Below are 27437 nucleotides of genomic sequence, written 5' to 3' on the forward strand. Positions count from 1 at the left end.
TGTAGGAGAACTAAATTAAACAGATTTTATTCAACTTTTAGGATGAAGAAAACAAATGATATAAAATAAGTCATAAGAAATGTTCTCTTGTGTGACTATTTCAAACACTTTGAATGTTCTATAAAATGCTCACACAGCAAATATGAAAAGCTTCAATACACTTCTTTTTGTAACTTCTGTTGCAACAAATGCAACATTAACAGCATAAATTTCTTCTGTACCAATTTTAAAAGTTGAAATACTGAATTACATACTAACTTTTGTTATACATATTTTTATTCATAGACTTTAATAAGATCATTGCCAATACATACATTATTTTCCTTAACTTTATTTTTACAATAAGCCAGTCTGTCATGCAGCCATCAAAAACCTTACAGAAAATTATACAGGCTTGTAGTCCAACTTAGACTCCAGCTTCTTAGAATCAGCCACTTTTCTGACTGCTTTCATGAAGTCTTCTTGAACTACAAAATCATGATCAGCACGAATTGCAAACATCCCTGTGGAACACAACACAACATGATTGTTGTATATCATATATGTCTGTTGTAAGAAAACAAAGCTAGAGCAGGGTCATAGGCTGACACAAGAGTATTATGGATGGGAGGTTAGCCTGGACAATAAAAACATTGCTCAAAACTAAAACACGACAAAACCAAATAATGGAGCACAATGGAATAAACATAAAGGAGTTTAGATTTACAATTTCTGAGCCAGTAATTCTCATTTGTTAACCACTATCTTCACTCAATTAATTTTCATAGTTATGGCAAGCATTATCTTCAACCCGAAAGCAGGTGAGACAGTTATCTGAAATTCTTAAATCTTGCTTGAGTAACAGTCTCTGTACCCAATAGTCTCTGTAACCATTTAGACACCCTAAAATAAAAGAAACTTATCAACAAAACTTAACACACACACACACTTAATTCATAAGCAGTAATTTCCTAAAAGAGGGAAATGCATTTATGGGCGGGGCGGGGCCCAGGTGGGGAGGGGGAGGGGGGAATACATTAAGGATAGAGATATGGGTGAGTGCTCACTTTCAGCATGTGCAAGGCCCTGGTTTTGACCCAAGCAGGGCAAAAGCAAATGAACAAACAAAAGCCCTCCAAGATTTTGAAAACATTTCTCTTTCCTTGCTAACAACTAAAGAATAGGAGGCCAAATTCATTATTTCTCTCTCCTTCCCTCCCTGTCTTCTCCCCCCCTTTCTTTCCTTCCTGCTCTCTCTTACCCCTCTCTCTGGGCAGATCAAACTCAGGATGCTGAAAATGCTATCATTGAGCTATATACCCTCAGCCCTCTCCCAAATTTTGAAGTTACTTATTAAATACTTGGCAAAGGAATAAAAGCATTTTGTTCCTTTTTATTTTTAAACATTAGCTATATTATAGATAGGGGTCCTAATTTTTTAAGACAATTCTATATTCAGGATAAACTGAAGCTGGCAAGCTATCATCTACCAACATTTCTATTGAGGAGCTATCTGTATTGATTTTTTTTTCTCTCCAGATGTAAGGCTTGAACTCAGGATTGGGTTTTGTCCCTGAGCCTCTTTGTGCTACCACTTGAGCGACAGTGCCACTTCCAGTTTTGAGAGGTTCACTGGAGATAAAGAGTCTCACAGGGACTTTTCTGCCCAGGCTGGCTTGGAACCTCAATCCTCAGATTTCAGTTTCCTGAGTAGCTCAGATTACAGACATGAGCCACTGGCACAAGGCTGTATTGAATTTTTACTTACATGAAGGGAAGGGATTAAAATAAAGATTTTAGGAGTTACTTCCTGTATTTCCTTTGTAAGTTTCTACAAGAGAAGACTGGAAATAGCGATTGTATATTGTCCTAGAAACCAGATGAATGGAAATGACTGATTTTTTTTTTTTTTTTTTGTGGGTCGTGGGGCCTGAACTCTGAGCCTGGGCGCTGTCCCTCAGCTCTTCAGCTCAAGGCTAGCGCTCTATCACTTGAGCCACAGTGCCACTTCTGGCCTTTTCTGCTTACATGGTGCTGAGGAATCCGAACCCAGGGCCACATACATGCAAGGCAAGCACTCTACCACTGAGCCACCTTCTCAGCCTATGATTTTAAATAGTGGTTTCAAAACTTGTTTAAAAGGCTAAAACTAATGATTTTCATATTTATGTGCATATGATTGCTTTGAAATCACTGTTTAGTGAATAAGTAGATCTCCAAGAGATACACTCTAATCCAAAAAGGATGAAAATATTAGGGTTTGCTTAACTAGAGAAGGTAACTATAATTGAATCACATGAGTTTTAACTTGTTAAAAACATGTTAACCAAATAGGCTTGCAGCCTAGGGAAAAGAAAACGTAAGAAGGATTCTCCTATAAATCCAGATATAAATATCTCACCCAGTTAAAAGCTCTAACACTGTTACAGTTCATTATGGGGAAAAATGTGATCTTTTCTAAAAATATGCAAATTATATGAAATAATGCTTGACCTAAAAAGACAGACAACAAGGGCTATTGAAGATTTAGAAATCCTTGTACAGTTAGTGGGAATTTGAGTTAGTACCATTGTTACAGATAACAGAATGGAGGGTTTGCAAAAAGTTGCAACAGAAATGCCACATGACCCAGCAATCTCATTAACTGGGTACATATTCAAAGGAAATGAAATCAGCTATTCCCATGTTAACTGCAACACTGTAATAGTCAAGAAATAGCAAGCAATCTAAATGCTCACCAATTAATAAATGGCTAAAGAAGTTGTGGAACTTGGGCTAGGAAGGTGGCTCAGTGGTAGAGCGCTTGCTTTGCATGCATGAGACCCTGGGTTCGATTCCTCAGCACCACATAAGCAAAAAGAAAAAAGCTGAAAATGGTGCTGTGGCTCAAGTGGTAGAGCACTAGCCTTGAGCTGAAGAGCTGAGGGACAGCGCCCAGGCCCAGAGTTCAGGCCCCATGACCGGACCCAAAAAAAAAAGAAGTTGTGGAACTTACAATCAGAATACTATTCAGCCATTTAAAAAGAACAAAATCATTTCATCCTTTGCCCATTCTTGTCTGATATCATTATGTTAAGTGAAATGATCCAGACACAGGAATAAAATTTGCACCCAATCTCACTTATATGTGAAATTCAAAAATGTTGACCTTAATGGTGGTAGCTAGGCATGATCCCTAAAATTTGTAATCCTAGGTATTTGGGAGTTGGAGATAGGGAGATCAAGGTTCAAAGCCAGCAGAGGCAAAAAGAAGTTTATAGGATGCCTTCTCAAACAATGGCTGGGTACAGCAGTGGGTGTGTGATCCCCAGGCACACTGGGAAAGAGTAGAAGGATCATAGTTCAGGCGGGAGCACAGAATAGAATAGTGGTTATCTGAGACTGGGAAGAGTAGGAGGGACAGATGGCGAAAAGTTCATCAGCATATACTGTGTTACAGCAAGAAGTTCTGGTGTGCTATTATTACATAATAGGTGACTTTAGACAACCATTATGTACTTTACATTTCAAAAAGCCAGAAGAAAGGGTTCTGAATGTTATCATAATAAAGAAATGAAGTTTTAGGAATCCCATGTGCTTAATCTGATCTACATATCACTACATATCATACAATGTACACAAGTATTAAAACTTCCTATGTGACCCAATATGTGCAATTTTTTGTTTTTATGTATCAGTTTTAAAAGCTTCAAAATGTGGAAGCACAAACCAAAATTTAATAGCATCCATCTTTAAGCCTTGGTACTACTTTTCATTCCAATTTCACTCAAGCAATCCTCTAAGAATTTGTTCTAATGCACACTAGAGAAACATAATTTCATAGTCATATGATAATTTATATTTATTTGTATGAAAATTAGTAACTAAATGCTGCAAAAATTGGCTTTTTGGTTTTAACATGCTGAATGGAGGACAAAGATTAAATGACTAGGCAGATTTTCAAATTTACTTGATATTACATATAAAAATAGCAACACACAATCTAAAGAGAATTGTATTTAAAAGTTATGTTTTAGCCTGTGCCAGTGGCTATAATCCTAGCTACTCAGAAGGCTGAGATCTGAGGATCAATATTCAAAGTCAGCCTAGGTTGGAAAGTCTATTAGACTCTCATCTCCAATTAACCACCAAAACGTTGGAAGTAAAGATGTGGCTCAAGTGATAAGAGTCCTAGCCTTGAGCAAAAAAAAGCAAAGGGACAGCATAGGAGGCCCTAAGTTCAAATCCCAGGTCCAGCACCAAAAAACAAATGGAAGGAAGGGCAGAAGGTAGGTATACAGAATCACTTCATGAACAATCTCAGAAAAAAAAAATCTCAGAAGTTATAAATGAGTCTTTCAAAGTTTACAATCAGAAAATAGACATTTATCTATTTGGCAGCACTACGTCCAGTGCTGCCCAGTTCTAATTACAGCTACAGTTGGGACAGCCAGTTCTGTACAGCCTCAGACTTACTGCAGGATTCAGTGTCTTAGGAATCCTGTCTTCAGGATTCTGTTTCTACATTCTACCTATAAGCTTCCTGAAACCAAGTTTACCACCACTAAGAACAAATCCCATACTGTGAAGTAATGTTCCAGTCTCCCCAACTGTCTGCCAGGTAATCCTGAAAGGCATCCTTTAAGTTTCTCTGAGGTCTCTTCAAAATCAAGTCTCTTAACAGGATATAGCCATTATTTCACTGGTACACTCTTTCATAGTAAGCTTTCTCTCTTTCTCTCATTTCCTGGAATCAGTTCTCAAAATAACAACTCCACAAATCCTTGCAAGGCTCAGATTCTGCTTTTTGTTAATCTCAAAACAGTTATAGCAAATTTTAAAAATCAGTCAGTAATAAAATGTATTATACTCCCTTACCTGCTTCAGTACAAACATTTCTCAGGTCTGCTCCATTAAAGCCATCTGAAAGCTTCACAATTGCTTCATAATCTAGGAAAAAGTACTGGACATTAGTAAAATAATGATTAACAACTGAAAACTATAAATTTAAGTAAATCAGCACCAAATAAAAACAGACATTCTTGTTTTTGTTTTTTTTTTTTTTGGTCAAGTTGTGGGGCCTGAACTCTGGGCCTGGCCACTGTCCCTCAGCTCTCAGCTCAAGGCTAGCGCTCTACCACTTGAGCCACAGTGCCACTTCCGGCTTTTTTCTTTTTGCTTATGTGGTGCTGAGGAATCGAACCCAGGGCCTCAGGCATGCAAGGCACGCGCTCTACCACTGAGCCATCTTCCAAGCCCCAAAAACAGACATTCTTCTGAAATGTTAAGAGTCAGGAAAGATCATCAAGAGTTCAAAATATGGTACTGGAGATTGAACTCAGAGACTCACTTGAGCCAAATTCCCAGTTTTCCATTCTTCATAGTTTGTTTTTCAGATAAGATCTGGCTACTAATATTGCCCTGGTTGACTTGAACCACAATCTTCCTGCCTCCACCTTCCAAGTAGCTGGGATTCACAGACATGTACCATCATGCCTAGTCTGTTTTGTGAGATTACACTGATTTTGGCTTAGGATGACACAGCTGATCAACACAATCCTCCAGACTCCTTAAACTACTTTTTTTTGGTGCCAGTCTTGAGGCTTGAACTCAGGGCCTGGGCACTGTCCCTAAGTTTCTGCTGCTCAAAGCTAGTGCTCTAACACTCAAGCCACAGCTCCACTTCCAGCTTTTTTGTGGTATTTTATAACCCAGACATTCCAGGTTGGCTTTGAACTACAATCCTCAGATCTCAGCTTCTTGAGTAGCTAGGATTACAGGCATGAGCCACCACAGTCTGGCTGCTTAACCTGTTTTTATGCAGTGAAACAACTTAATAACTGTTAAGCTACGATTCGTTAAAACTTACCTGAACAAATTTATAATATTTAAAACCAAAATTTTTTTTTGTCAGTCGTGGGGCTTGAACTTGTGGCTGGGTGCTGTCTCTAGAGCTCTTTTGCTCAAGGTTGGTGCCCTACAAACTACAGTGTCACTTCCAATTTTCTAATGGTTAATTGAAGATAAGAATCTCATAGGGACTTTTCTACCCAAGTTGGCTTTGAACAGTGATAATCAAATCTTAGTCTCCTGAGTATCTAGGATTCTAGGCATGAGCCACTAGCACACGGCTCATTTAAAACAAATTATTATAAGAATTGAGGATGTGACTTAGTGGTAGAATGCTTGCCTAGCATCCATAAGGCTCAGGGCCCTGGGTTTAATCTCCCATACTACAAGAACAAATAAATAAAGAACAATAAAATAAACTCAAATATTTTAACAATGGAACTTAATAAAACATCAAAAGCACTCATCAAACAATTACATCACAGAATTTTTATGTTTATTTCTAATATAGAATTTTTAAATGCTACAGCAGGCAGCTCACACATGATAGAGACTAATTTAAGAGCTATAGCTTTGTCAACGATATATGGTAGAAAAGTCTCTTCGATAACTGGTGCTAGGAAAACTGGCCATACATATGCAAAAAACCAAAAGTGGATCCCTGTCTGTTACCATGCATTAATATCAACTCAATGTGGATCAAAGACTTCAACATCAGACCTGAAACTTTGAAATTACTGCAAGACAGAGTAGAAGAAACACTAACTTTATAGGCACAGGTAGAAACATTTTCAAGAGTCGCAGAGGCACAGCAGATAGGAAGAAACTTGACAAATGGGTTTACATCAAAATACATGGAAAGTTTTTGTACAGCAAAGGATAGTTACTGAACTAGAAAGACAGCCAACTGACAGGGAGACAATCTTTACAGCAATATATCTAATCTGACAAATGCCTAATAACCAAAATGTACAAGGAGCTCAAGAACAAACCCCTCCCAAAACTAATAAACAAATCACTAAATGGGCAAAGGAGCTAAGGAGAGACTTCCCAGAAGAGGTAAAAATGACAAAGAAACATGAGGAAATGCCATAAAGGAAACACAAATCAAAAAACTCTCACCCCCGTTAGAATGGCCAACATCATGAATTTGAACAACAAATGCAGGAGAAGATGTGGGGGAAAAGGAACCATATTACATTGTTGGTGGGAATGCAAACTAGCACAACCACTCTGGACAATAGTTTGGAGATTCCTCAAAAACTAAATACAGATGGTCTCTACAACCCAGGCACACTACACACTCTTGGGTATCTACCCTGAACATCACAAACCAGGATACCGTAAAGACGCTTGCACATCCGTGTTCATTGCTGCACTATTCACAATAGCCAAATTATGGAAACAGGTGCCCTACAATAGCTGAGTGGATAAAAAAAATATGGCACCTATACATAACGGAATTTTACATAGTCATTAGAAAGAATAGTATTTCATTTGCAGGGAAATTGATAGACCTAGAATAAACCATATTAAGTGAGGTAAGCCAAACTCAGAAACACAAACACTCTATGTTTTCTCTCCTATGAGAAAGCCAGACCTGAAATACACCAGGATGTGATAAATTAGACAGGACTCTAGGCATTCACACACAATGAGACAAAGGAGGACACTCTTAGGAGAGGAACACAAAGCCACAATGCCTATGTGCAGCAGATTATAAAAAATAGTATTTATCTAAATGAACTCCAGGAAATAGAAACAAGAGAGGTTTTTTTTCCTTTGTTGCTGTTTTTGTTTTCTTTTGGTCCTGTTTATTTGTCTTTGGGAGGACAAAGGGTGGCACATAAATGGAAGGACAAAGTGGGAACAAATGTAGCTGTGGTATTCATTAGACACTGTTGAAAATAAATTACACAACTTGTGAGTGGGGATGGACAGGAAAAAACTGGGAGAGAGCAAGGGAAGGGGTATCACTGTCCAAAAAGGAGTGTATTTTTAGTTATGTAACTTTAATCCTTCTGCATATCACCTTTATAATAACAATATTTTTTATAATAACAATATTTTTAAAAGCTGTAGGTCTAAAGTGGCAGTCATGGATTTGATAAAGAATAGTAAGAGAAATTAACAGTCTAGTATACTGTGAGTATACTAATACACTGCTCATTATCAGGCAATAACAATCTATTTGAGATCATATACATATATATGCATTAGTCAAGTTCCAACCACCTTAAGGAATTCTGATAGCAAGGTTCTCAAAGGTGTCATAGAACCTGACATCTAGCAAAGAATTCTTTATTTGCAGAAGAAACCTAAAAACTGACATCTTTTATTCAAACCAGTCTTTCCAGCTCAAATCTCTCATAAGAACAATGAAAATGAGGGGGAAAAAAAATTGTTTGTAGCTACTTTCCATCATTAGGTTCTAGAAGGTTTTTAAAGCTGTCTCCAAATTAGTCCCAAGTCCACAGGTCAGCAAACATTTTATGCAAGGGCCAGACAATGAGTATTTTCACTTTGCAGACTATGTGATCTTTGTCAAAATGACTTAACCTGCTGTGGTAATGGAAACACAGCCATGGATAATATATAATGACACAGTTGTGCTATGACAAACTTTATTTTCAAGAAGAGAAAGAAGATAGTATTTGTTTATAAGCCCCAGCTTATTACTTTCAATCTCCTAACTTATATAGATAGTTTTTCTTCTCTCTTCCAGTTTCTAATAATACGTTTCCACATTCACTCTGAACTTGCATTTTACTTCTCTCTCAGAAAAAAAAGTCCCACAGGGCCCTACTAATCTCAGAACCTGTCTCTATATATTATCTCAAAAATGAAAAGTATGGTCAAAGACAGGGACAACTTCTCTCCAAGCAAAGTACACTATCCATTTCTTTCTATCACAGATCATTCCTAGAAGAATTTTAAACATTTGTTGTAAATTCTTCTATTTAAAAGAAAACTGCAAAATTTTCTCATCTCCATTTTTCTTCCAGCTGTAACTTTACTACTTCTGTCCCTTATGCAGAACATCTTAAAGATTTAAATTCAACTCCTATAGTCATTTTATGTAGACTTTGACTCCCACTACTCCAAAGAAATTACTTTTGACAAGGTTACCAATGGCCTCCACATAATTAAGTTCTGAAGTCTACTTAGATTTAGTATCTATCTGATTCGCTGTCAGCATTTACAGGGGACCAGTCCCTCCTTAAACATTTTCTTCATTTCCCTTGCAGAACATCACTTAGCAATTGGTTTTACTCTTTAACACTTTTTTTTTTTTTGTTGGTCATGGGGCTTGAACTCTGGGCCTGGGCGCTGTGCCTCAGCTCAAGGCGAGCGCTCTACCACTTGAGCCACAGCGCCACTTCCAGCAATTGGTTTTACTCTTACATCTGCGCCTGTGTCTTCAGACTCTAGAGACTTTAAAATCCATTTTTATGCTATTGCCCATGTTTATATCTCCAGCATAGGCCACCTCAATTAATTACAGGTGCTTAGAAAAGTACTACTCAAAGCAGGTGCCAGTGACTCACACTCACAATCCTAGCTACTCAGGAGGTTGAGACTTGGAATGTCAAGATTTGAAGCTAGATTACACAGAAAAGCCCGTAAGACTCCATCTCTAATTAACCAGGAAAAACTAGGCTAGAGGTGTGGATCAAGTGATAAGAGTACCTGCCTTGAGCAAAAACATCTATGCAAGAAAGAGAAGCCCTAAATTCAAATCCTGGTACTGGCGAAAAACTAAAACTAAAACACTTAAAGCTGGGCACTGGTGGATCATACCTATTATCCTACCTACTCACAAGGCTAAGATCTGAGGATTGCAGTTCAAAGCCGGCTAGGGCAGAAGTCCATGAGATTCATCTGTTTTCACCAGAAAACCAAAAGTAGCACTGCGGCTCAAAGAGGTAAGTACTACCCTTGAGCGCCCAGGCCCCAAGTGCCAGCCCCAAGACCAAAAAACAACAAAACACCCTTCAAAATATTTATTTGTGTGTGTGTGTGTGTGTGTGTCAGTTGTGGGGCCTGAACTCTGGTCCTGGGTGCTGTCCCTCAGCTCTTCAGCTCATGGCTAGCACTCTACCACTTGAGCCACAGTGCCACTTCCAGGTTTTTCTGCTTATGTGGTACTGAGGAATTGAACCCAGGGCCTCAGGCGTGCAAGGGAAGCACTCTACCACTGAGCCACCTTCCCAGCCTCAAAATATTTATTTACATCTCTAATTGGTATCTCAAATATATTGTAATCAAAATCAAATTCCTTATTCTTTCATTAAAATCAAATATTTTTGTTGGGTATGAGGCTCAAGCTATAGAGTGCCTGCCTATTAACCATGAAAGCTCTGAGTTCAAATTTTGTTTTTTGTCAAAAACAAAACCTAACCTTTTCAGTGTTCTCAATTTTAATTGATTATAACTCCAGTTTCTAGCTGCCTGGTCCAAGATCTAATTTTTGTTTATTCTACTTCTGCTCATATACCACATCCAATTTATAACAACTCCTATTGACTTTACTTTCAAAATACATGCAAGTCTCATCATTTAAAAAGATTTGATTAATCACACTTCAATGAAGCTGGGGCATAGAGGGAAAGACTTTGCTGCCACCTTTGAACAAGCCACCTGGATTGTTCAAATAACCTCCTAACTGAACCTCTTGCTTCTATCTTTGTCCCTCTACAACTTATGCTCAACAGTTTGTCCAAATAATCTTGTGATTTTTGAAACATTCAGATAAAATGATAGAATGATTAGGATTTATTTTTGTAAAAAAATCCAAAGGGAGCCGGGCGCTGGTGGCTCACGCCTGTAATCCTAGCTACTCAGGAGGCTGAGATCTGAGGATCGCGGTTCAAAGCCAGCCCGGGCAGGAAAGACCGTGAGACTCCTATCTCCAATAAACCACCAAAAAACCGGAAGTGGCACTGTAGCTCAAGTGGTAGAGCGCTTGCCTTGAGCTGAAGAGCTGAGGGACAGCCCAGGCCCAGAGTTCAAGCCCCACGACCGACAAAAAAAAAAAAAAAAATCCAAATGGAAGGTAGAAAGAAGACTTGCAAGGAATAACTACTGAACTGAAGTGGGTCACAGTAAAATCTACCTGGATACTTCCTACATTGTTCTGATTTTTGTTCCCCGAAGTACATATTCAAATAGAACATAATTGACTAGGCAGAAAAAAATACAACCTTTCAATTAACTTGAATTTATATCTTATTGATAATAAACAGTACTCTGGCTACCTGATTATTTTATTTATTTATTTATTTATTTTGGTAGGTCGTGGGGCTTGAACTCTGGGCCTGGGTGCTGTCCCTGTACTCTTCAGCTCAAGGCAAGTGCTCTACTGCTTGAGCCACAGCACCACTTCCGGTTTTCTAGTGGTTTATTGGAGATAAGAGTCTCATGGACTTTCCTGCCCGGGCTGGCTTTGGACTGCGATCCTCAGATCTAAGCCTCCTGAGTAGCTTACAGGCGTGAGCCACCGGCACCTGGCTACCTGATTATTTTAAAACTAACCTAAATATTTAAAGTGGGGCTAGAAGTTCATTATACTCTCATTTTTACCTTTCTCTATTTCTAATATTCTGTTACAGTTCAAATAACCAAAAGGTATTCTTTTGCTTACAATCTCTAGTAGCATTCACATTACTAAAAGAGCCAAAATAAAGTTAAAAAAATAAAAGTAAAACCCAAAGTTCCTAAATTATGACCTCTATCAGACACTTGCACAACCTGCTATCAATATTTGTAGGTCTTCACCTGCTACTACTGTTTCCTTTACTCTGTCAGAGACACCTGACCTATTTGCTGCTCCTTGAATGCCAGCACCCTCCTGATTCAGGGACTTCTAGCCTGATGCTCTGTCTACATGAAACGAACCTTCTCTTAATACCCATGCCCAATTCCTTCATCTATGTAGGATATTGCTTAAGATTATCTTCTTGGTTAGGTGTTCTCTTAAGGCTAACCCATAACACTGTGTGTGCGCACGCATACACATACATACAAGCATGCGCACAAGCACACACACACACACACACACAGACACTTAAAAATGAACATTCTCAGGTTTGCTTGTGGCATTCCCTATCTCACTTTTCTTGCTTCATTTTTCTCCTTAGTATGAATCATCACCTAATATGTTGTATATTTTACTCTATCAGTCTTTCCTGACAAGAATATAAAATTCTCTGAAGACAAGAAACTCATTCACTGCTCTAACATCCCAATATTCAATTTGTAGCCCAAAACATAAGCTCTATAAATATTTAACAAAGTTAAAACATGCTTGCCAAATTTAAAACTAGATGTAGTATGCTATCAGTAGGATCTAAGTATTTTGATTTACTTTAAGTAAAAATTATAAAATAAGCTTCTTTCTTACCTATTTCACCATGCTTTGTAATGGGACCTGCATGGATTTTCAATATATCTAATCTTGCTTGTTCGTTTGGTAAATCAATATCTGAAATAAGAAATTGTAAGAAATTCTTTTAATACACCATTAAAAAATAAAAAGTAAAGTGGGAGCAAAGGGAGAGATAAAAAGAAAATAGACACAGACAAAAGGAATTGGCAGGTGAAGAACCTTAACTCACGTATTTTTCTATCTAATCGTCCTGGACGCAGCAAAGCAGGATCCAGTGTATCTGGTCTGTTTGTAGCCATGATCATTTTAACTCTATGCAGAGTATCAAATCCATCCATTTGATTCAGTAGCTAAGAATATTAAAAATTAAAAAGATTTTATCAAAAATTCTAACCCCTTAAAAAACAGCACATACAACAAAACCCCATTATATAACTAATACAGCATGACGTACTTCTTATAGCAAATGTGTGATCTTTCTCTAGTTGTCTGTGCTTCTGGGGACCAAACTCAGGGCTCCCGTATGCTAGGTAAGCACCTTACCCCTGAGTTATATACCCTAGCCCTCTTACGCCATGTTTTCCACAAGATTCCAAGACAGATTACACACTTTTTCATTGCTATCAAGTAGTTTAAATAAATCTCAAGTTTCCAACCAGGGGAGAATTATGAATCTGATTTCCTATGTCCAAAATTTTTAGTATATATTTTCTTAGAATAGAAACCAAAAAATCAAATGTATCAGGTGCTGGTGGCTCACATCTATAGTCCTACCTACTCAGGAGACTGAGATCTGAGAATCCCATTTCAAAAATAGCATGGCAGGAGTCTGTTGACACTCTTATCTCCAATTAACCAACAAAAGGACAGAAGTTAGTTGAACTGTGGCACAGTGTCTTCCTTGAGCAAAAAAGCCAGCATCCAGGCCCTCAGTTCAAGCCTCAGCACCAGCAGGCAAACAGGCAGGCAGGCAGACACACGCGCGCGCACACACACACACACACACACACACACACGCACGCGCACACACACACACAAATTCAATGTATCAAATGTTTATAAGTCATACAGAGCATTTACACTGACATACATAGATTTTCCTACAAATTTGTAAGCGAGGCAACCAGAAGCTCATGCCTGTAATTGTCCTCAGGAGGCTGAGATGTGGGAATCATGGTTTGAAGCTAGCCTAGCCAGGAAAAGTCCTTGAGGCTCTTACTTCTAATTAACCAGCCAAAAGCTGGAAGTGGAGCTCAAGTAATAGATTATTATCCTTGAGCACAAAAGATCAAGAACACAGTACGTAGGACACACACACACACACACACACACACACACACCCAAAACTGATAATAAATCTGTTACATATTATGTTTTCACACAACTCTTATGTACACAGTCATAATGCAAGGCCTTATTAATATTTAATTCCTAAAGCTTTTTGACTAAATGCTAAAAACCTTTCTGCATTTAACAAACTCGTCTTTATGTCTATAGTACTGGGATCAAATCCAGAAGCTTGGAGACAGGAGGTAAGCACTCTATTACTGAACTACACAACCAGCCCTAACTAGAATTTGTAATAGGTACCCTGGTCAGGCATGGTGGTACAAAACTGTAATCCAAACACGTGAGGGGCTAAATCAGGGTTGCAAGTTTGAGGCCAGCCTGTGCTACATAGCAAGATTCAGGGCTGGGAAGGTAGCTCAGTAGTAGAGCACTTGCCTTGCGTGCATGAGGCCCTGGGTTCAATTCCTCAGCACCACATAAGCAAAAAGAAAAAAGCCGGAAGTGGCACTGTGACTCAAGTGGTAGAGAGCTAGCCTTAAGCTGAAGAGCTGAGGGACAGCGTCCAGGCCCAGACTTCAGGCCCCACAAGACAAAAAAAAAAAAAAACAGTAGCATAGCAAGACTCAGCCTCAAACAAAACAAAACATAGCTAATCTCAATGTCTGATAGCTGATGACATTATTAGTTAAACATATAAAACTGTTATATTTATATTCTCAAATACCTTGATTTACATTTTTCTAAAGAGACTTCATAATTTGAAAATAATGTGTATACCTACAATCTGTAAAGAGTGATTTCCAATTACTCTGAGAAAAAAATTGACATTGCATTACCTATGCAGCAAGTTTCTATTTGCACAAGTGAGAAAATGTCTTTGGAATCTTGCTGACATTTTCACAGAGTTTGGAATGGGAAAAAGAAATGTAGAGAAAAACTGTATTCTCCCATTATGACAACTATTTTAATTGCCTCTCAGTCTTAGCAATAAAATAATATTTAGAAGAGCCTCAAACATAATTGTAATTCATTTATTGCCAATAGCCTAACTATGTCCATTACTTATTTAAAAAGTCTTTATTTCCTCAAACCATACAGAATCCTTTTTCTACCTTTTTTTTTTTTTTTGCCAGTCCTGGCACTTTAACTCAGGGCCTAGACCCTATCCCTGAGCCTCTTCTGCTCAAGGCTATGCCTCTACCATTTGAGCCACAGCACCACTTCCAGCTGTTTCTAAGTAGTTATTTGGAGCTAAGAATTTCTCAGACTTTCCTGCCCAGACTCCTGAGTAGCTAGAATTACAGGTATGAGCCACCAATGCCTGGCTTTTTTTTTTTTTTTTTTACGTTTTTGGAGTACACAGTCATGACCATTATCTCAACACCCTACTGTGCAACAGCACAACGAAACATGCTCAGATCCCACTTGTAATCTAGATCATTGCTTAAGCTTTTCCCATTTTTCTCTGTTCCTTTTTACTAGTCATTTTATAATGGATTATGACAGAGAAACACATTAGTTCCTGTGAATATTTTCAAAATTCATATTTAATTCTTCATCTGAACTATTGTGTTTGTGTATTTTGACTTTCAAATATGCAATGTTGAGGTCACAACTTAATGTTACTAAATCAAGTTTATCATAATCTTTACCTCCATTAAAGTTCTCTGAATCTCTCTGTCAGCTGAAGTACCCTCAGAAAACCGACGACCACCTAAAAACATAGTATTTGGAAATGGATCAATATTACTTTTTTCTTCTATATCCATCACTTAAGAATACAGTACATAACAGCTTCCGGAATAAAAAACATTAAGATAAAAATTAAATAATAAGAATTATACTGACAAAGTTAGAAATTATTTTGGTATACTTATCATTCTGTTATGGTGAAAGATTGTTTATTAAACTTGGTTAAACCTTCTATAAGTAATATCCAATTTACTCTGCTTATATTTCTTTTTTTTGTTTTGTCAAGGGGCTCGAACTTTGGGCCTGGGTGCTATCCCTCAGCTCTTTAGCTCAGGCAAGCGTTCTACCATTTCCAATTTTCTAGTGGTTTACTGGAGATAGGAGTCTCACAGTCTTTCCTGCCCGGGCTGGCTTTGAACTGTGATCCTCAGATCTCAGCCTCCTGAGTAGCTAGGATTACAGACGTGAGCCCTGGCACCCGGCTCTGCTTATATTTCTTTCAAGTCAAGAATTACAGATTAAGAGAGAAACAAGTTCTTTTGGAGTTTCTAAAAACTTCCTCTAACATTTAATTTAAAAGGTGTTATTCTTACCAATAGCATCTATTTCATCCATAAAAATGATGCATGGTTGATGGTCTCTGGCATAATTGAACATTTCTCTAATCAAACGAGCACTTTCACCAATGTACTTGTCTACAATAGAACTAGATACAACCTGATTAAAGGAAAAACATTAAGGTAAATAAAAGACAATTCAAGTAAAATTTAACTTTAAACAACTACAAAAGACCCTTTTTTATCCTTTACCTTTAGAAAATTGCAGTCCAGCTGGCTGGCAACAGCTCGTGCCAAGAGTGTTTTTCCTGTGCCTAGGAATGACAAAAGTCTTAGATGGAAAATACAACAAATTTTCAAAATTCCTTTCAGAATGCAATTGGTTAGTTAACAAATTTTCCAAGCTTGATCCTAAATCCTAATTTCAATTTCCAAAGCACATTTGCCTCAACATTAAAAATTTAAAAATTTAAGTTTTACTCAGAATATCTCTTGGAATTATCTTTTTTATTTTTGGGTCCGGTCGTGGGGCCTGAACTGTGGGCCTGGGCACTCACTGTCCCTCAGCTCTTCAGCTCAAGGATAGCGCTCTACCACTTGAGCCACAGCACCACTTCCGGCTTTTTTCATTTTGCTTATGTAGTGCTGAGGAATTGAACCCAGGGCCTCGAGCATGCAAGGCAAGCACTCTACCACTGAGCCATCTTCCCAGCCCAGAATTATATTTTTTTAATTGACATATAACTGCATCATCAAAACTATGACACTGATACATATAAATTTTGTAGAATTATTAAGTCAAGCTAATTGACATATCCTCATATGCTTACCATTACTCCGTGGTGAGCACATTTAAAGTCTACACAGTAATCTTGAAATAGTCTAATACACTATTAATTTCAGTCACCATACAGTAAAATGAATCACTAGAACGTATTCCTCTTGTCTAACCAAAGTAACATCTCAGGTATCGGCCTGCCATTTCCATCCTAGTCCATCCCTTGCAGCCTCTAGTAATCAATTTTTCCTTCTATGAATATAACTTTCTAAAATCCTACAAATGAGGTCATGTGGTATTTGTCTCCCTATACCTGGCTTATTTCAGTTAACAGAGTATTCTCTAGATGTATGCATGCCACAAGTAACAGAATTTCCTTGTTTTTTAAGAGCTAAGTCATATTCCATTTTTTACATATACAACATTTTCTTATCTATTCTTCAGTTGATGGGCACTTAGTAAGTTTTGATATCTTAGATATTGTAGATAGTGTTGCAATAAACAAGAAAATGAGGATAGTTCTTCAAAATACTAATTCCAATGCCCTTGGGGAATATATATACATCTAGAAGGAAGACTGCTGAATCACATGGTAGTTCTATTTTTAATTTTCTGAGGAATCCCATAATGTTTTCTATAATGACCCTGTCAATTTACATTCCTACGAATAGTGTTCAAGGATTCCCCTTTCTTCACAATCATGTCAACACTTGTCATTCATTTCCTTCCTTTCTTCATTCTTTTATAATAGCTAATCTAACAGGTGTGAGGTAGTAGCTCCTTTGACTTACAACTTATTTTAATAAAATTGCATATAGATCTTTAGAAATAAATCAAACATAGTTATTACATAGACTGTGAGAAACTTGTATTACAATGGCCTATCCTGCATGCTGAAGACATCTTTGATATCAACTACGGGTTATTTGAAAATTATTGGCCTACTGCAATAGATCTTCCAAATGTCAGCATTTTTCATTATGTGGTATTTAAAAAGCAAATGTGTTGTTACTACTCCAAATCTCAATGTCTAAGAATTAGGAAACTGTCAAGCTCCCAGTGCTACGCGTAAGTTTTTCAAAATTCCAATTTTTATACAGGAGTCAGTGGCTTACACCTTTACTACTAACTCTGAAGCCTGAGATCTGAAGATCAAGACATGAAGTCATCTCTAAAGTAGACAAATCTGGGGTTGGGAAGGTGGCTCAGTGGTAGAGCGCTTGTCTTGCATGCCTGAGGCCCTGGGTTCGATTTCTCAGCACCACATAAGCAAAAAGAAAAAAGCCGGATGTGGTGCTGTGGCTCAAGTGGTAGAGCAGTAGCCTTGAGCTGAAGAGCTAAGGGACAATGCCCAGGCCCACAGTTCAGGCCCCACGACTGGACCAAAAAATAAATAAATAAATAAAGTAGACAAATCTGTAAGACTCTTATCTGTAAGTAACCAGCTAAAAGCTAGACCTGGAGATGTGACTCAAGTGGTAGAGTGCCACTTGCTGAGTGGAAAAAGCTGAATGAGAACTCCAAGCACTGACAACTCCAGGACCCACATTAAGACCCAGGACTCACATAAAACAAAGCAAAACAAAACAAACAACAGGTTTGTCATTCGTTTGAAGACAACAGGTTTATGTTGCTCATTTTGGAAAAAGTGTGTGCTTACAAAACAACCAAGCTAATCTCTAATTAAGCAACAAAGCAGTCTGAATGACCATACATTGTTAAACTGCCCATTTAAGTATTCTATGAAATGTATCTCATTTAGCTGGCAACTCAAACAACTAAGTGAGTACTTTTCCTAAGACAAGTATACTTTAATATACAGAAGTATTTTATTAAATTTTTCCATTTCATTAGACAAGCACAAAATATTATGTAAGGATGAAAACTTAATAACATTAATACATTTTGCTACCTCAACATTTTATAGTTTAACTGGCATATTTTTATACTGCCAGTCTGTGCCAGTCCAGAATGCAAAACTACCAGCACTGTCCTATATCACTGACAACTAATTCCCATGCTGAGCAATGCTACCCATGTTGCTTCTGTACCATAGCACATATGTCAGTGAGATAAGAGCCCAACAGCTACTTTTTCATGAAATAGTTTTGGCTTTGCAGATTCCATAAAAGCATCTCAGGGACACCAGTATCTGTGAGTCACAGGGTATTCAAATCACATGCCTGCAATGATGTATACACCACAGGCACAAATGTACTGAGCATACCTGAGGGAACAACAGATATCCATCTCTTATCCTATTCTCACGCTGGACAGTGTGGAGGTTGGAACTGACCACACCAAATGACCTATTTTCATTCTTTTATTTGTGAAATAGAAAAAACTCAATACCAACCTGGTGGTCCATATAACAAGCAGCCTTTTGGAGGTATTATTCCTACACGTTGGAATAATTCTGGGTTTGTAAGAGGTAATTCTATTACCTAGAAAAGAGATCACAGGTTTCTTTTAAGAAGTTAGTAAAGACTTCAATACATTTTCTAAATATTTTATGCATCACAATCAATATCTAAACTTCCATGCTATGTTTTTCTCTTCAGGTGGATAGGAGATCTCTTAACTCTAAACAAAAATGTTATATAGTGGCTACTTTAACAAAACATACAAACATAATTTGTCAAAACATACGTGTCATGTACACTGATAATCTATGCATTATGAGATGCAAACTGTACCTCAATGATAAATTACCCTAAAAAAAAACTGAAGAAAAAGCTCTGTTGTAGTTTGCTTGTGAGACTATAACACAATAATAATGAATAAGGAATGGATCGATGTGTTACCACTAAGAGACATAAAAATTTCACCTGCTGCCACTGTGTCATAACAGCTTCAGAAGAATATGTTCTACTCTCAATCCCCAAGGCTGTCTCACAGAAAGATAAAATAGACAATAGAAAAACTGAGCATTGACTAACTGCCTTAAATTACTCACAATTACTTAAGATAAGTTAGCTGGGCACCAATGGCTCCCACTAGTTATCCTAGCTACTCAGGAGGCTGAGATCTGAGAATCAAGGTTTGAACTCAGCCTGCGCAGGGAAGTCCATGAGACTCTTATCTCCAATTGACCACCAAGCTGAAAGTGAAGTTGTGATTCAAGTGGTAGAGCACTAACCTTGAGCAAAAAAATTCAGACAGTGCCCCAGCTGGCACATACACACAGATAAACTACAATGGAGTAGCTATCTATGTATATAAGCTATGATTAGGACAAGACAAATCAGTAAAGTGTCTGCAGATGGAAACTCGTGATTCCTTCTGCTTCTGTGCATAACTGATGCGGCAAAAATCACTTCAGAAGGTAAAAATGCCTGCTCTTCCCTGCGTCCTTTCATTAGATGAAAGGCTTGTAGAGGCTTCTATTTTATACTTAGGCAATGCTTCCTGAAGCACTGTCAAAGAAAACTTTGGTTTCACAATAACCTGGAATGCTTGTTTAAATGGTAATCCCGTACCTCCAGTCTACTGAATCAGATCTAAAGCTGATATATTAAAGTTGATATAACATGTTACAATCATTCTCATTCACTCCTAAATATAAGCTTACATTAGGAGAATCAACAGGATAATTTGTTTTACAGATAATTGTCAAGACATCTGTGCTATCAACAAGCAATCCTAATTTGATTCTTCATATTAAGTCACTCCCACCCCTCGAATTTTTCTTAAATGGCACAAATAATAATAATAATAATAAACATTTAAGGCAAAGGTAACTTTCTACCCTAAGGAGAAGTTGCTATTAGGCTTATAGAAAAACTACATACCACGTTTTATCCAAAGCACTTAGCCTCAGAAACACTATTAGTAAAACTGAGACCACAGATGGCAAGGGCATCAGGTCACATTAATTATGCTTAGCTTTCTTCCACTTCCCTTTTTTTAAAAAAATGTATCATTAAGTAGTTGTACAAAAAGGTTACAGTTCCATAAGTCAGGTTATGAATACAATCAATGCATCTTTTTTTGGGGGAGGGTCCAGTCATGGGGCTTGAACTCTGGGTCTGGGCGCTGTCCCTCAGCTCTTCAGCTCAAGGCTAGCGCTCTACCACTTGAGCCCAGCGCCACTTCCGGCTTTTTTTTTTTTTTTGCTTATGTGGTGCTGAGGAATTGAACCCAGGGCCTCAGGTATGCAAGGTAAATGCTCTACCACTGAGCCACCTTCCCAGCCCCCCAATCAATGCATCTTGATCAATGTCACCCCTTTCAGTAGTCTCCCCCATTTTCCCCTTCCCCTCTCTACCTTTAAGTTACACAGTTCAATGAAATGTACACTGAATATAATGACTGCATTTGCTTACCCTTCTCTCATCCTCTACTTTCTTTGTCACAAGAGCATGATTTTTCTAACATCAAATACCCTCAAATTAACTAAAATGTATACCTTGAAACTCAGTGCTATTCTTTTCTCAGCCAGAGTATTACACAATACTTAGTAACTGCATTTGGACACAAAGTAACTTTCATCCTGATTCTCCCTCCAGGTATCCTAAAACCAGTACTATTAATCAGTAAAACAGAGATCAACGTATATGATACCAACCTCTCGTAATTCCCGAATCTGTTCTGACAGGCCTCCAATCTCAGAATAAGAAACATTTCCAGGATCTTCATGAGACATGTTGTAAACCAATGGATCCACCTCTCTTGGCAAATATCTAGAATGAAAGAGCATGCATTTTTCTTTCAAAAGATGTATTTTCTCTTAGCTTGTAGATAAGAGTATAAATGACTTGTCCATGCAAACACATGTAAAAGACTTACAAGGACATTTAATTAGTAGTATTTGTAATAGGTATTAAGTGGCAAAATATTCAGTGATTTCAAGAAGCATGTATTGTAAATAAAACTTGATAAAAGGTAAACTAAACAGACTAAAACTCACCTCATGATAGTTAATGTAGTCATATCCAAAGCAACTCTTGTTCCTGGCTTCAGCTTACTTTTGTCAAGCTGGTTTTGAAAAACAAAAAGTATTGCACAAATAGTTTAGAAGGGAAATAATTCTCTTAGAAGAGCTTAATGGTTAGAAGCCAAATACACATTTTTACCCTTTGCGAGACAACACAAACACCATACTATAAACGTCAAGCCAATAGTACAAATAATGGAAATAACTTAAAGATTATCCACATTTGCTCCTTAAAAGAATGATGCCGATGGCTCATTCCTGCAATCCCACTCAAGTTTTGAAGATTTCATTTCAAAGCCAGCCCATTCAGGTGAAATTCTTATCTCCAATTAACCACTAAAAACAGAAGTGAATCTATGACTCAAGTAGTAGAGCACTAGCCAGCCTTCGGGGAGTGGGGAAGAGCCCATGGGCAGTGAGCTCAGGCTGTGTGCAAGGCCCAAATGTGAAATCAAACATACCAAGTCTGAACTAGCAATGGCCTTGTTTTTGAAAAAGGAATGATCTTGGAGATTTTTCTTTCAAAGGCTTACTACTTGATATCATTTTGTCCATTATTTTAACTTAGGCTCTAGAAAAGTGAGTTTGGAACTTTGAGAAGCATTTATAGAAAAATTCCTTTGTGAACATTTTGGGGGAAATAAAAAAAGAGAGGCAATCTAAAGGTATACCTATTATATTTATTTTGAAATGAACAAATGTGAGGAAGAATATATGTGAATTATTATAAACAGTCAAAATACATGGTCTCTTCTTAAGAGGTTTTTTTTTATAAAGTTCCTTTTCTTTTTTTTCCTTTTTTATTTTTTTGCCAGTCCTGGGGCTTTAACTCAGGTCTTGGGCACTGTCCCTGAACTTCTTTTGCTCAAGACTAGCACTCTATCACTTGAGCCACAGTGCCACTTCCAGCTTTTTCTATTTATGTGGTAATGAGGAATTGAACCCAGGGATGCATGCATGCTAGGCAAGCACTCTACAACTAAGCCACATTCCCAGCCCTTCTTAAGAGATTTTTTATTAACATTTATTTAAAAATAAATACATAAGGCAAGCTTGGCATTGGTGGCTCACTTCTATAATCCTGGCTACTCAGGATTATAGATCCATAGGATCTTGGTTAAAAGCTATGACAGTCCACAAGACTTCATCTCCAAAATAACCACCATAAAGCCAGGCTGGAGGTGTGGTAGAATGCTGAGAGTGAGCAAGAAAACTGACAAAGAAAACCGAGGCCCCAAGTTCAAGCCCTAGTACTGGCACACAAAAAAACAAACAAGAAAACAATCTACCCACAATCCCTTCCCAAAAGAACATCCTGCTACTCACTAGACCTTAGCTTGCTAGGCAGGAACTCTACCACTTCAGCCATACCTCCAGCCCCCAAGTATATTACATATTAGGAGAAATCATACCAAACAATTTGCTGGCACAGATTTGATACTTAATAGTCACTTTACACTCAGAATATTACTTTCCAAAAGTAAAGTTACTTTGTAATCATTCTTCAATGCCCATAATTCCACAAGTAGGAGGGTGAAGCAGGAGGACCTTGAATTCAAGGTCAGCCTGCACTATATACTAAGACTGTCTCACAAGACAAACTCCTACCACTATACACACAGATGCCAAAGAAATCCTGACATAATAAATATTCAGAGAACATTCTTCCAGTGAGCTTGTAAGCGTCTAAAGAATAGTATATAAATTTCTAAAGAATAAAAGAGTATATAACTTGACTTTGGATGCTGTGTGATTCTAAAGTATTTGTAGGCATTTTCCTTTGAGTGCCAAATGAAATCCATAGTAATTTCAATTTGCCTAGTGTAAAGGACTTCATATAAAATTAACTTAGGTACAGTACGGCTTATAAGGAACATTTTTGAATGTTTACATGTAAAACATAGGCAACTGATAGGGTCTAAAAAAAGGTCATTTTGTGATCACATGTATGGTGTATAACATGTGATCACTGTTATATATTACAGACTGTGATAGACAATTTGCTCCAGGAAAGTTAGAATGAACTTGGAACTAAAAATTATGTAATCACTTAATCACAATCAAGAAAAAAAAAAGAACTTCGGGGAAGGGAGGGAGGGAGGGGATGGTAGGGGGAAAACAATGGAGGGGCTAACAATGTTCAAGAGGAAGTGTATTCATTACCTCACTCATGTAACTGTAACCCTCTGTATAGTATCTTTACAATAAAAAATTAAAAAAAAAAAAAGGTCATTTTGAAAATGGGACTGGATGCATGGTAGAGGGCTAGCTGAACAAATGAAGCTCTGAGTTCAAACTCTGCACCAGAAAATAAATATACAAAGAAAAATAAAAAAATATATAAAACAAAACCCAATAAATTTATGACTATAATCTGACTCAAAAAACTGAGACCTGGAAGATCCAGACTCTAAGCTAGCCTGGGCAAGAAAAATTCTTGAGACTGATTCTCCATAATAACCAACAAAAAAGCCTGGAAGCATGGTTCAAATGCTAAAGCACTAGCTTTGAGTGATAAAGCAGGCAAACCAAATGAAGCACTGAGGTCAAACACTGTACTGACAAAAAAGATTTCTTTTGATTTCTCAGTTGCCCATCTATGGTACAGTAGAAAGTAGAGAATACCAGGAGTCACAGACCATGATTTAAATTCAGGTGTTAGTCATAATTTTCTGCCTAAACAAACTATTCTTGGTAGTTAAGGACACAAAATCTAACTTGCTTACCTTAATAATTACAAGAAAGCATACTTGTTAATTATAAAGCACTACATAAATATAAATTATTACCTGTCGACGACAACCCACAACATATCTTGGTCCATTTGTAGCTTTAACAATGACTAGGAAAACAAAAAAAAAAGAGCAATTGAAAAACATAAAGAAAAAAACTAACCAATTTAGAAAACATATATCCACATTTATGGAAGGTTTAGTGTTTGTCCTTACAAGACTTAAAAAAAAGGGGTGGGGGGGCTGGGAAGGTGGCTCAGTGGTAGAGCGCTTGCCTTGCATACATGAGGCCCTGGGTTCAATTCCTTAGCACCACATAAGCAAAAAGAAAAAAGCCGAAGTGGCACTGTGGCTCAAGTGGTAGAGTGCTAGCCTTGAGCTGAAGAGCTGAGGGACAGCATCCAGGCCCAGAATTCAGGCCCCACTACCAGACCCCCCCCCCAAAAAAAAAAACTTAAAAAAATCAAGCCCCATGACCGATTTAAAAAAAAACAAAACACTTCGGGCTGGGAAGGTGGCTCAGTGGTTGAGTGCTTCCTTTGCATACATGAGGCCCTGGGTTCAATTCCTCAGCACCACATAAACAGAAAAACCCAGAAGTGGTGTTGTGGCTCAAGTGGTAGAGTGCTAGCCTTGAGCTGAAGAGCTGAGGGACAGCATCCAGGCCTAGAGTTCAGGCCCCACAACCGACAACAAAAACAAAAACAAACAACAAAAAAACCCTCATTTATGCAAAAATATTATGTCCTTGAATTACTGTCACTAAAAAAACAAGCATTTCAAAATAGAGGATCGTTTTTTCTAGTAAGTTGGTTCACTTACATTTTTCTTCAGTTAGTTGCTTGAGCACTTCACCAACAATCTAAAAAAGGAAATAAAGCATTGTTGTTGTTTTTTTACCAATAGTGGAAGTACGCAAATTACCATCACCCATTGTATTCCAAATTTCATCACCTACCTGCCCGACACTTTGTAGGGCCTTCAGATCATTTTCAGATTTTTCATACTGCTTGGTAAGTTCTTTCAACTGTTCCCTTACTGAAATAATATAATTTGAACATTTTAAATTAAGCAATAATTTTAGTGCATTGAAATTACACATCTCACATTTGCTTCAGTCTATTTCACTCTGTATGTTTCATATCTACCATTTATAAAAAAAAACACAAGAAATTTTGCCATTTGTAATGAATGGGGGGATATTATTATTTCTTCCTCCTCCTCTTCTTCTCCTTCTTCTTCCTCTTCTTCTTCTTCGTTTCTTCTTTTTAAGAAATGTTACAAAGTGCTCTCCTTAACCTTCGGGATTGGCAATACTTCTTTAAGCACATCTTAACAAGTTACATTTTTGTAAGGTACTGACATCTGACATTTCCCTTGCAATCACACATCCAAACGATGACCCTTCGTCCTCGTTTCCCCTGACCTGCTGGACCACTCTCTGGTTGTCTGCCCTGAATCAAGGCAACCAATGCAGTTCTCCATAGAATCAAACGGTACATTCTCCTTCAACTAAAACGCTCTGGCTTTTCCATGGAGGTCGGGTCCACCGTCGGAGGAGGGGACACCCGTCAATGCTTCAGGCGAGAGGCCAGGTTGTAACCATCACGGGATCCTTCCAGCTCCCGTTCTGCCTTTCAACTCCCAGATCCAGCCGCGTCCCCCCCCCCCACCCCCGAGTCCCACCTCGGGCGAGCGCCTCCTCGGACCCCAGCGCCGGGCCCGCCCGGGGCCCGGGATTCCAACGCTGCCCGCCCGCCCTTGCACTCCAACCTCGCACGCCTCCCAGCCCGCACCGGCCCGGCTGGTCCCCTCGTCCTTTTCCCACCTCCATGTCGGGAGCGAGCTGTGCGTCAGGCCCGCCGGGCCGCGGCGGCCCCCGGACCGGCCGGCTCCCCGCCGGCGGGCTGCAGCGCCCCGAGCCCAGGCCGGATGACAAAGCGCCTTGTCCCGCACCGAGGCCTGCCCCAGCCCCGCGGCCCCGCTGCGGGCTCCGCCGCAGGCCGCTGCCTCGTCGGAACCAGAACGAGTCCAGGCGGAAGAGGGTGTAGGGAGAAAGGTGCACTCACGCTCCTTGAGACGGCCGTCGATTTCCTTGTGCTCCAGCAGCTTCTTGCGGTAGTCCTGAAGCGCCTTATCTCTAGGGTCCGCCATGATGAGAAGCCGTCGCTCATAGGGGATGCTGGGAATGGCCATGGCCGCCCGGGCGGGGGAAAGGGGCGGGGCGAGGGTGGAGAGCCAGCTTAGAGGGGCGGGTTTCTGGATGGGCACGCCCCTTCCGGTTGTTCCTGCCGCTCTGCTCCACTGCTCTCTTCTCTGTGGCTTAAGGTGCACCCCAGAGCATCAGCACGCCCAGAGGAAGGCCTCCGCCCACACTGTCTCCTGCTGGCCAGCTCGTGTAAAGCAGGCGGGAAAGAGGTTACCTAGAGGCCACCGCCGAGTCACTTGCTTTCCTGGAATTGCGAAAGGCTCTGTAATAAACTGCGGAGGCAACAGAATAGGAACGTGTAACATTTCAACATAGGTTCAAGAGCCCACCAGTATAAACTGCAGGTGCAAAAGGAGTAAGCAATTCCATTCATTATTGGATGAATGGGGTAATGACAGATCTGCTTAGGATCTGAGAGGGTGACCAAAAAATAATTTTGGAAAACAACAAGTGCTATGATGGAAATAAAACCAGTGATATTATAGAGTAAGATGGGAAGACTTAGGATGAGTATCACGATAGGAAAAGGCCACTCGTGCAACACCCCAGAGAACCTTCTGAATGGGGGCCTGGCATGGAAAAAGTGGGGAAAGTGTTTGGCTCATTTCTAGGAAAAGAAAGGAGGCCAATGAGACCTCAGAATGTGGGGCATGGTAGAGCAGAGAATGGGGTGAAATATATAGATTTTGAGGGTAGGCTGAGGCAGGAACTGTGAGATCTGCTAGAACTGTTACAGATTTCTGTGATTTAGGAAAACTTGCTTAACCTCAATATCTGTGTAAGATTAGCATAACTGTTACATATCTAATAAAGTAATCATGAGCGTTAAATAAGATAACATGCCTAAATCTATTGACCCAACATAGATCATATATAGTAAATACCCAGTAATGTTCTTTTTTTTTGGTCAGTTGTAGGGCTTGAACTCTGAGCCTGGGCACTGTCTCTCAGCTCTTCAGCTTATGGCCAGCGCTCTACCACTTAAACCAACAGTGCCACTTCCGTTTTTCTGGTGGTTAATTGGAGATAAGAGTCTCATGGACTTGT

General features: G+C 38.8%; 1 protein-coding gene across 1 annotated transcript; it reads right to left on the reverse strand.

Annotated features, from left to right (window-relative positions):
* Positions 1–26377, reverse strand: Psmc6 (proteasome (prosome, macropain) 26S subunit, ATPase, 6). Its single transcript, XM_013012330.1, has 14 exons — positions 26251–26377; positions 25140–25219; positions 25004–25043; positions 24239–24291; positions 21423–21490; positions 21081–21195; positions 18870–18957; positions 15988–16049; positions 15772–15895; positions 15139–15200; positions 12426–12546; positions 12212–12292; positions 4837–4908; positions 1–503 (listed from the first exon to the last, which is right to left on the reverse strand). Exons 1-14 carry the CDS (start codon positions 26375–26377, stop codon positions 385–387), a joined length of 1212 nt encoding a protein of 403 aa, XP_012867784.1. The 3' UTR covers positions 1–384.
* Positions 26378–27437: the final 1060 nt, after the last annotated feature.

This window comes from Dipodomys ordii, unplaced genomic scaffold, assembly GCF_000151885.1.
Source record: "Dipodomys ordii isolate 6190 unplaced genomic scaffold, Dord_2.0 Scaffold16, whole genome shotgun sequence".
Classification (NCBI taxonomy): domain Eukaryota; kingdom Metazoa; phylum Chordata; class Mammalia; order Rodentia; family Heteromyidae; genus Dipodomys; species Dipodomys ordii.

Coding starts and splice junctions, on each gene's coding strand:
- Psmc6 (XM_013012330.1), bottom strand. CDS start 26,377: ATGGCCATTCCCAGCATCCCCTATGAGCGACGGCTTCTCATCATGGCG. Junction 25,220..26,250: donor CGACGGCCGTCTCAAGGAGC/GTGAGTGCACCT, acceptor ATATTATTTCAG/TAAGGGAACAGTTGAAAGAA. Junction 21,196..21,422: donor ACTACATTAACTATCATGAG/GTGAGTTTTAGT, acceptor CTTTCATTCTAG/ATATTTGCCAAGAGAGGTGG.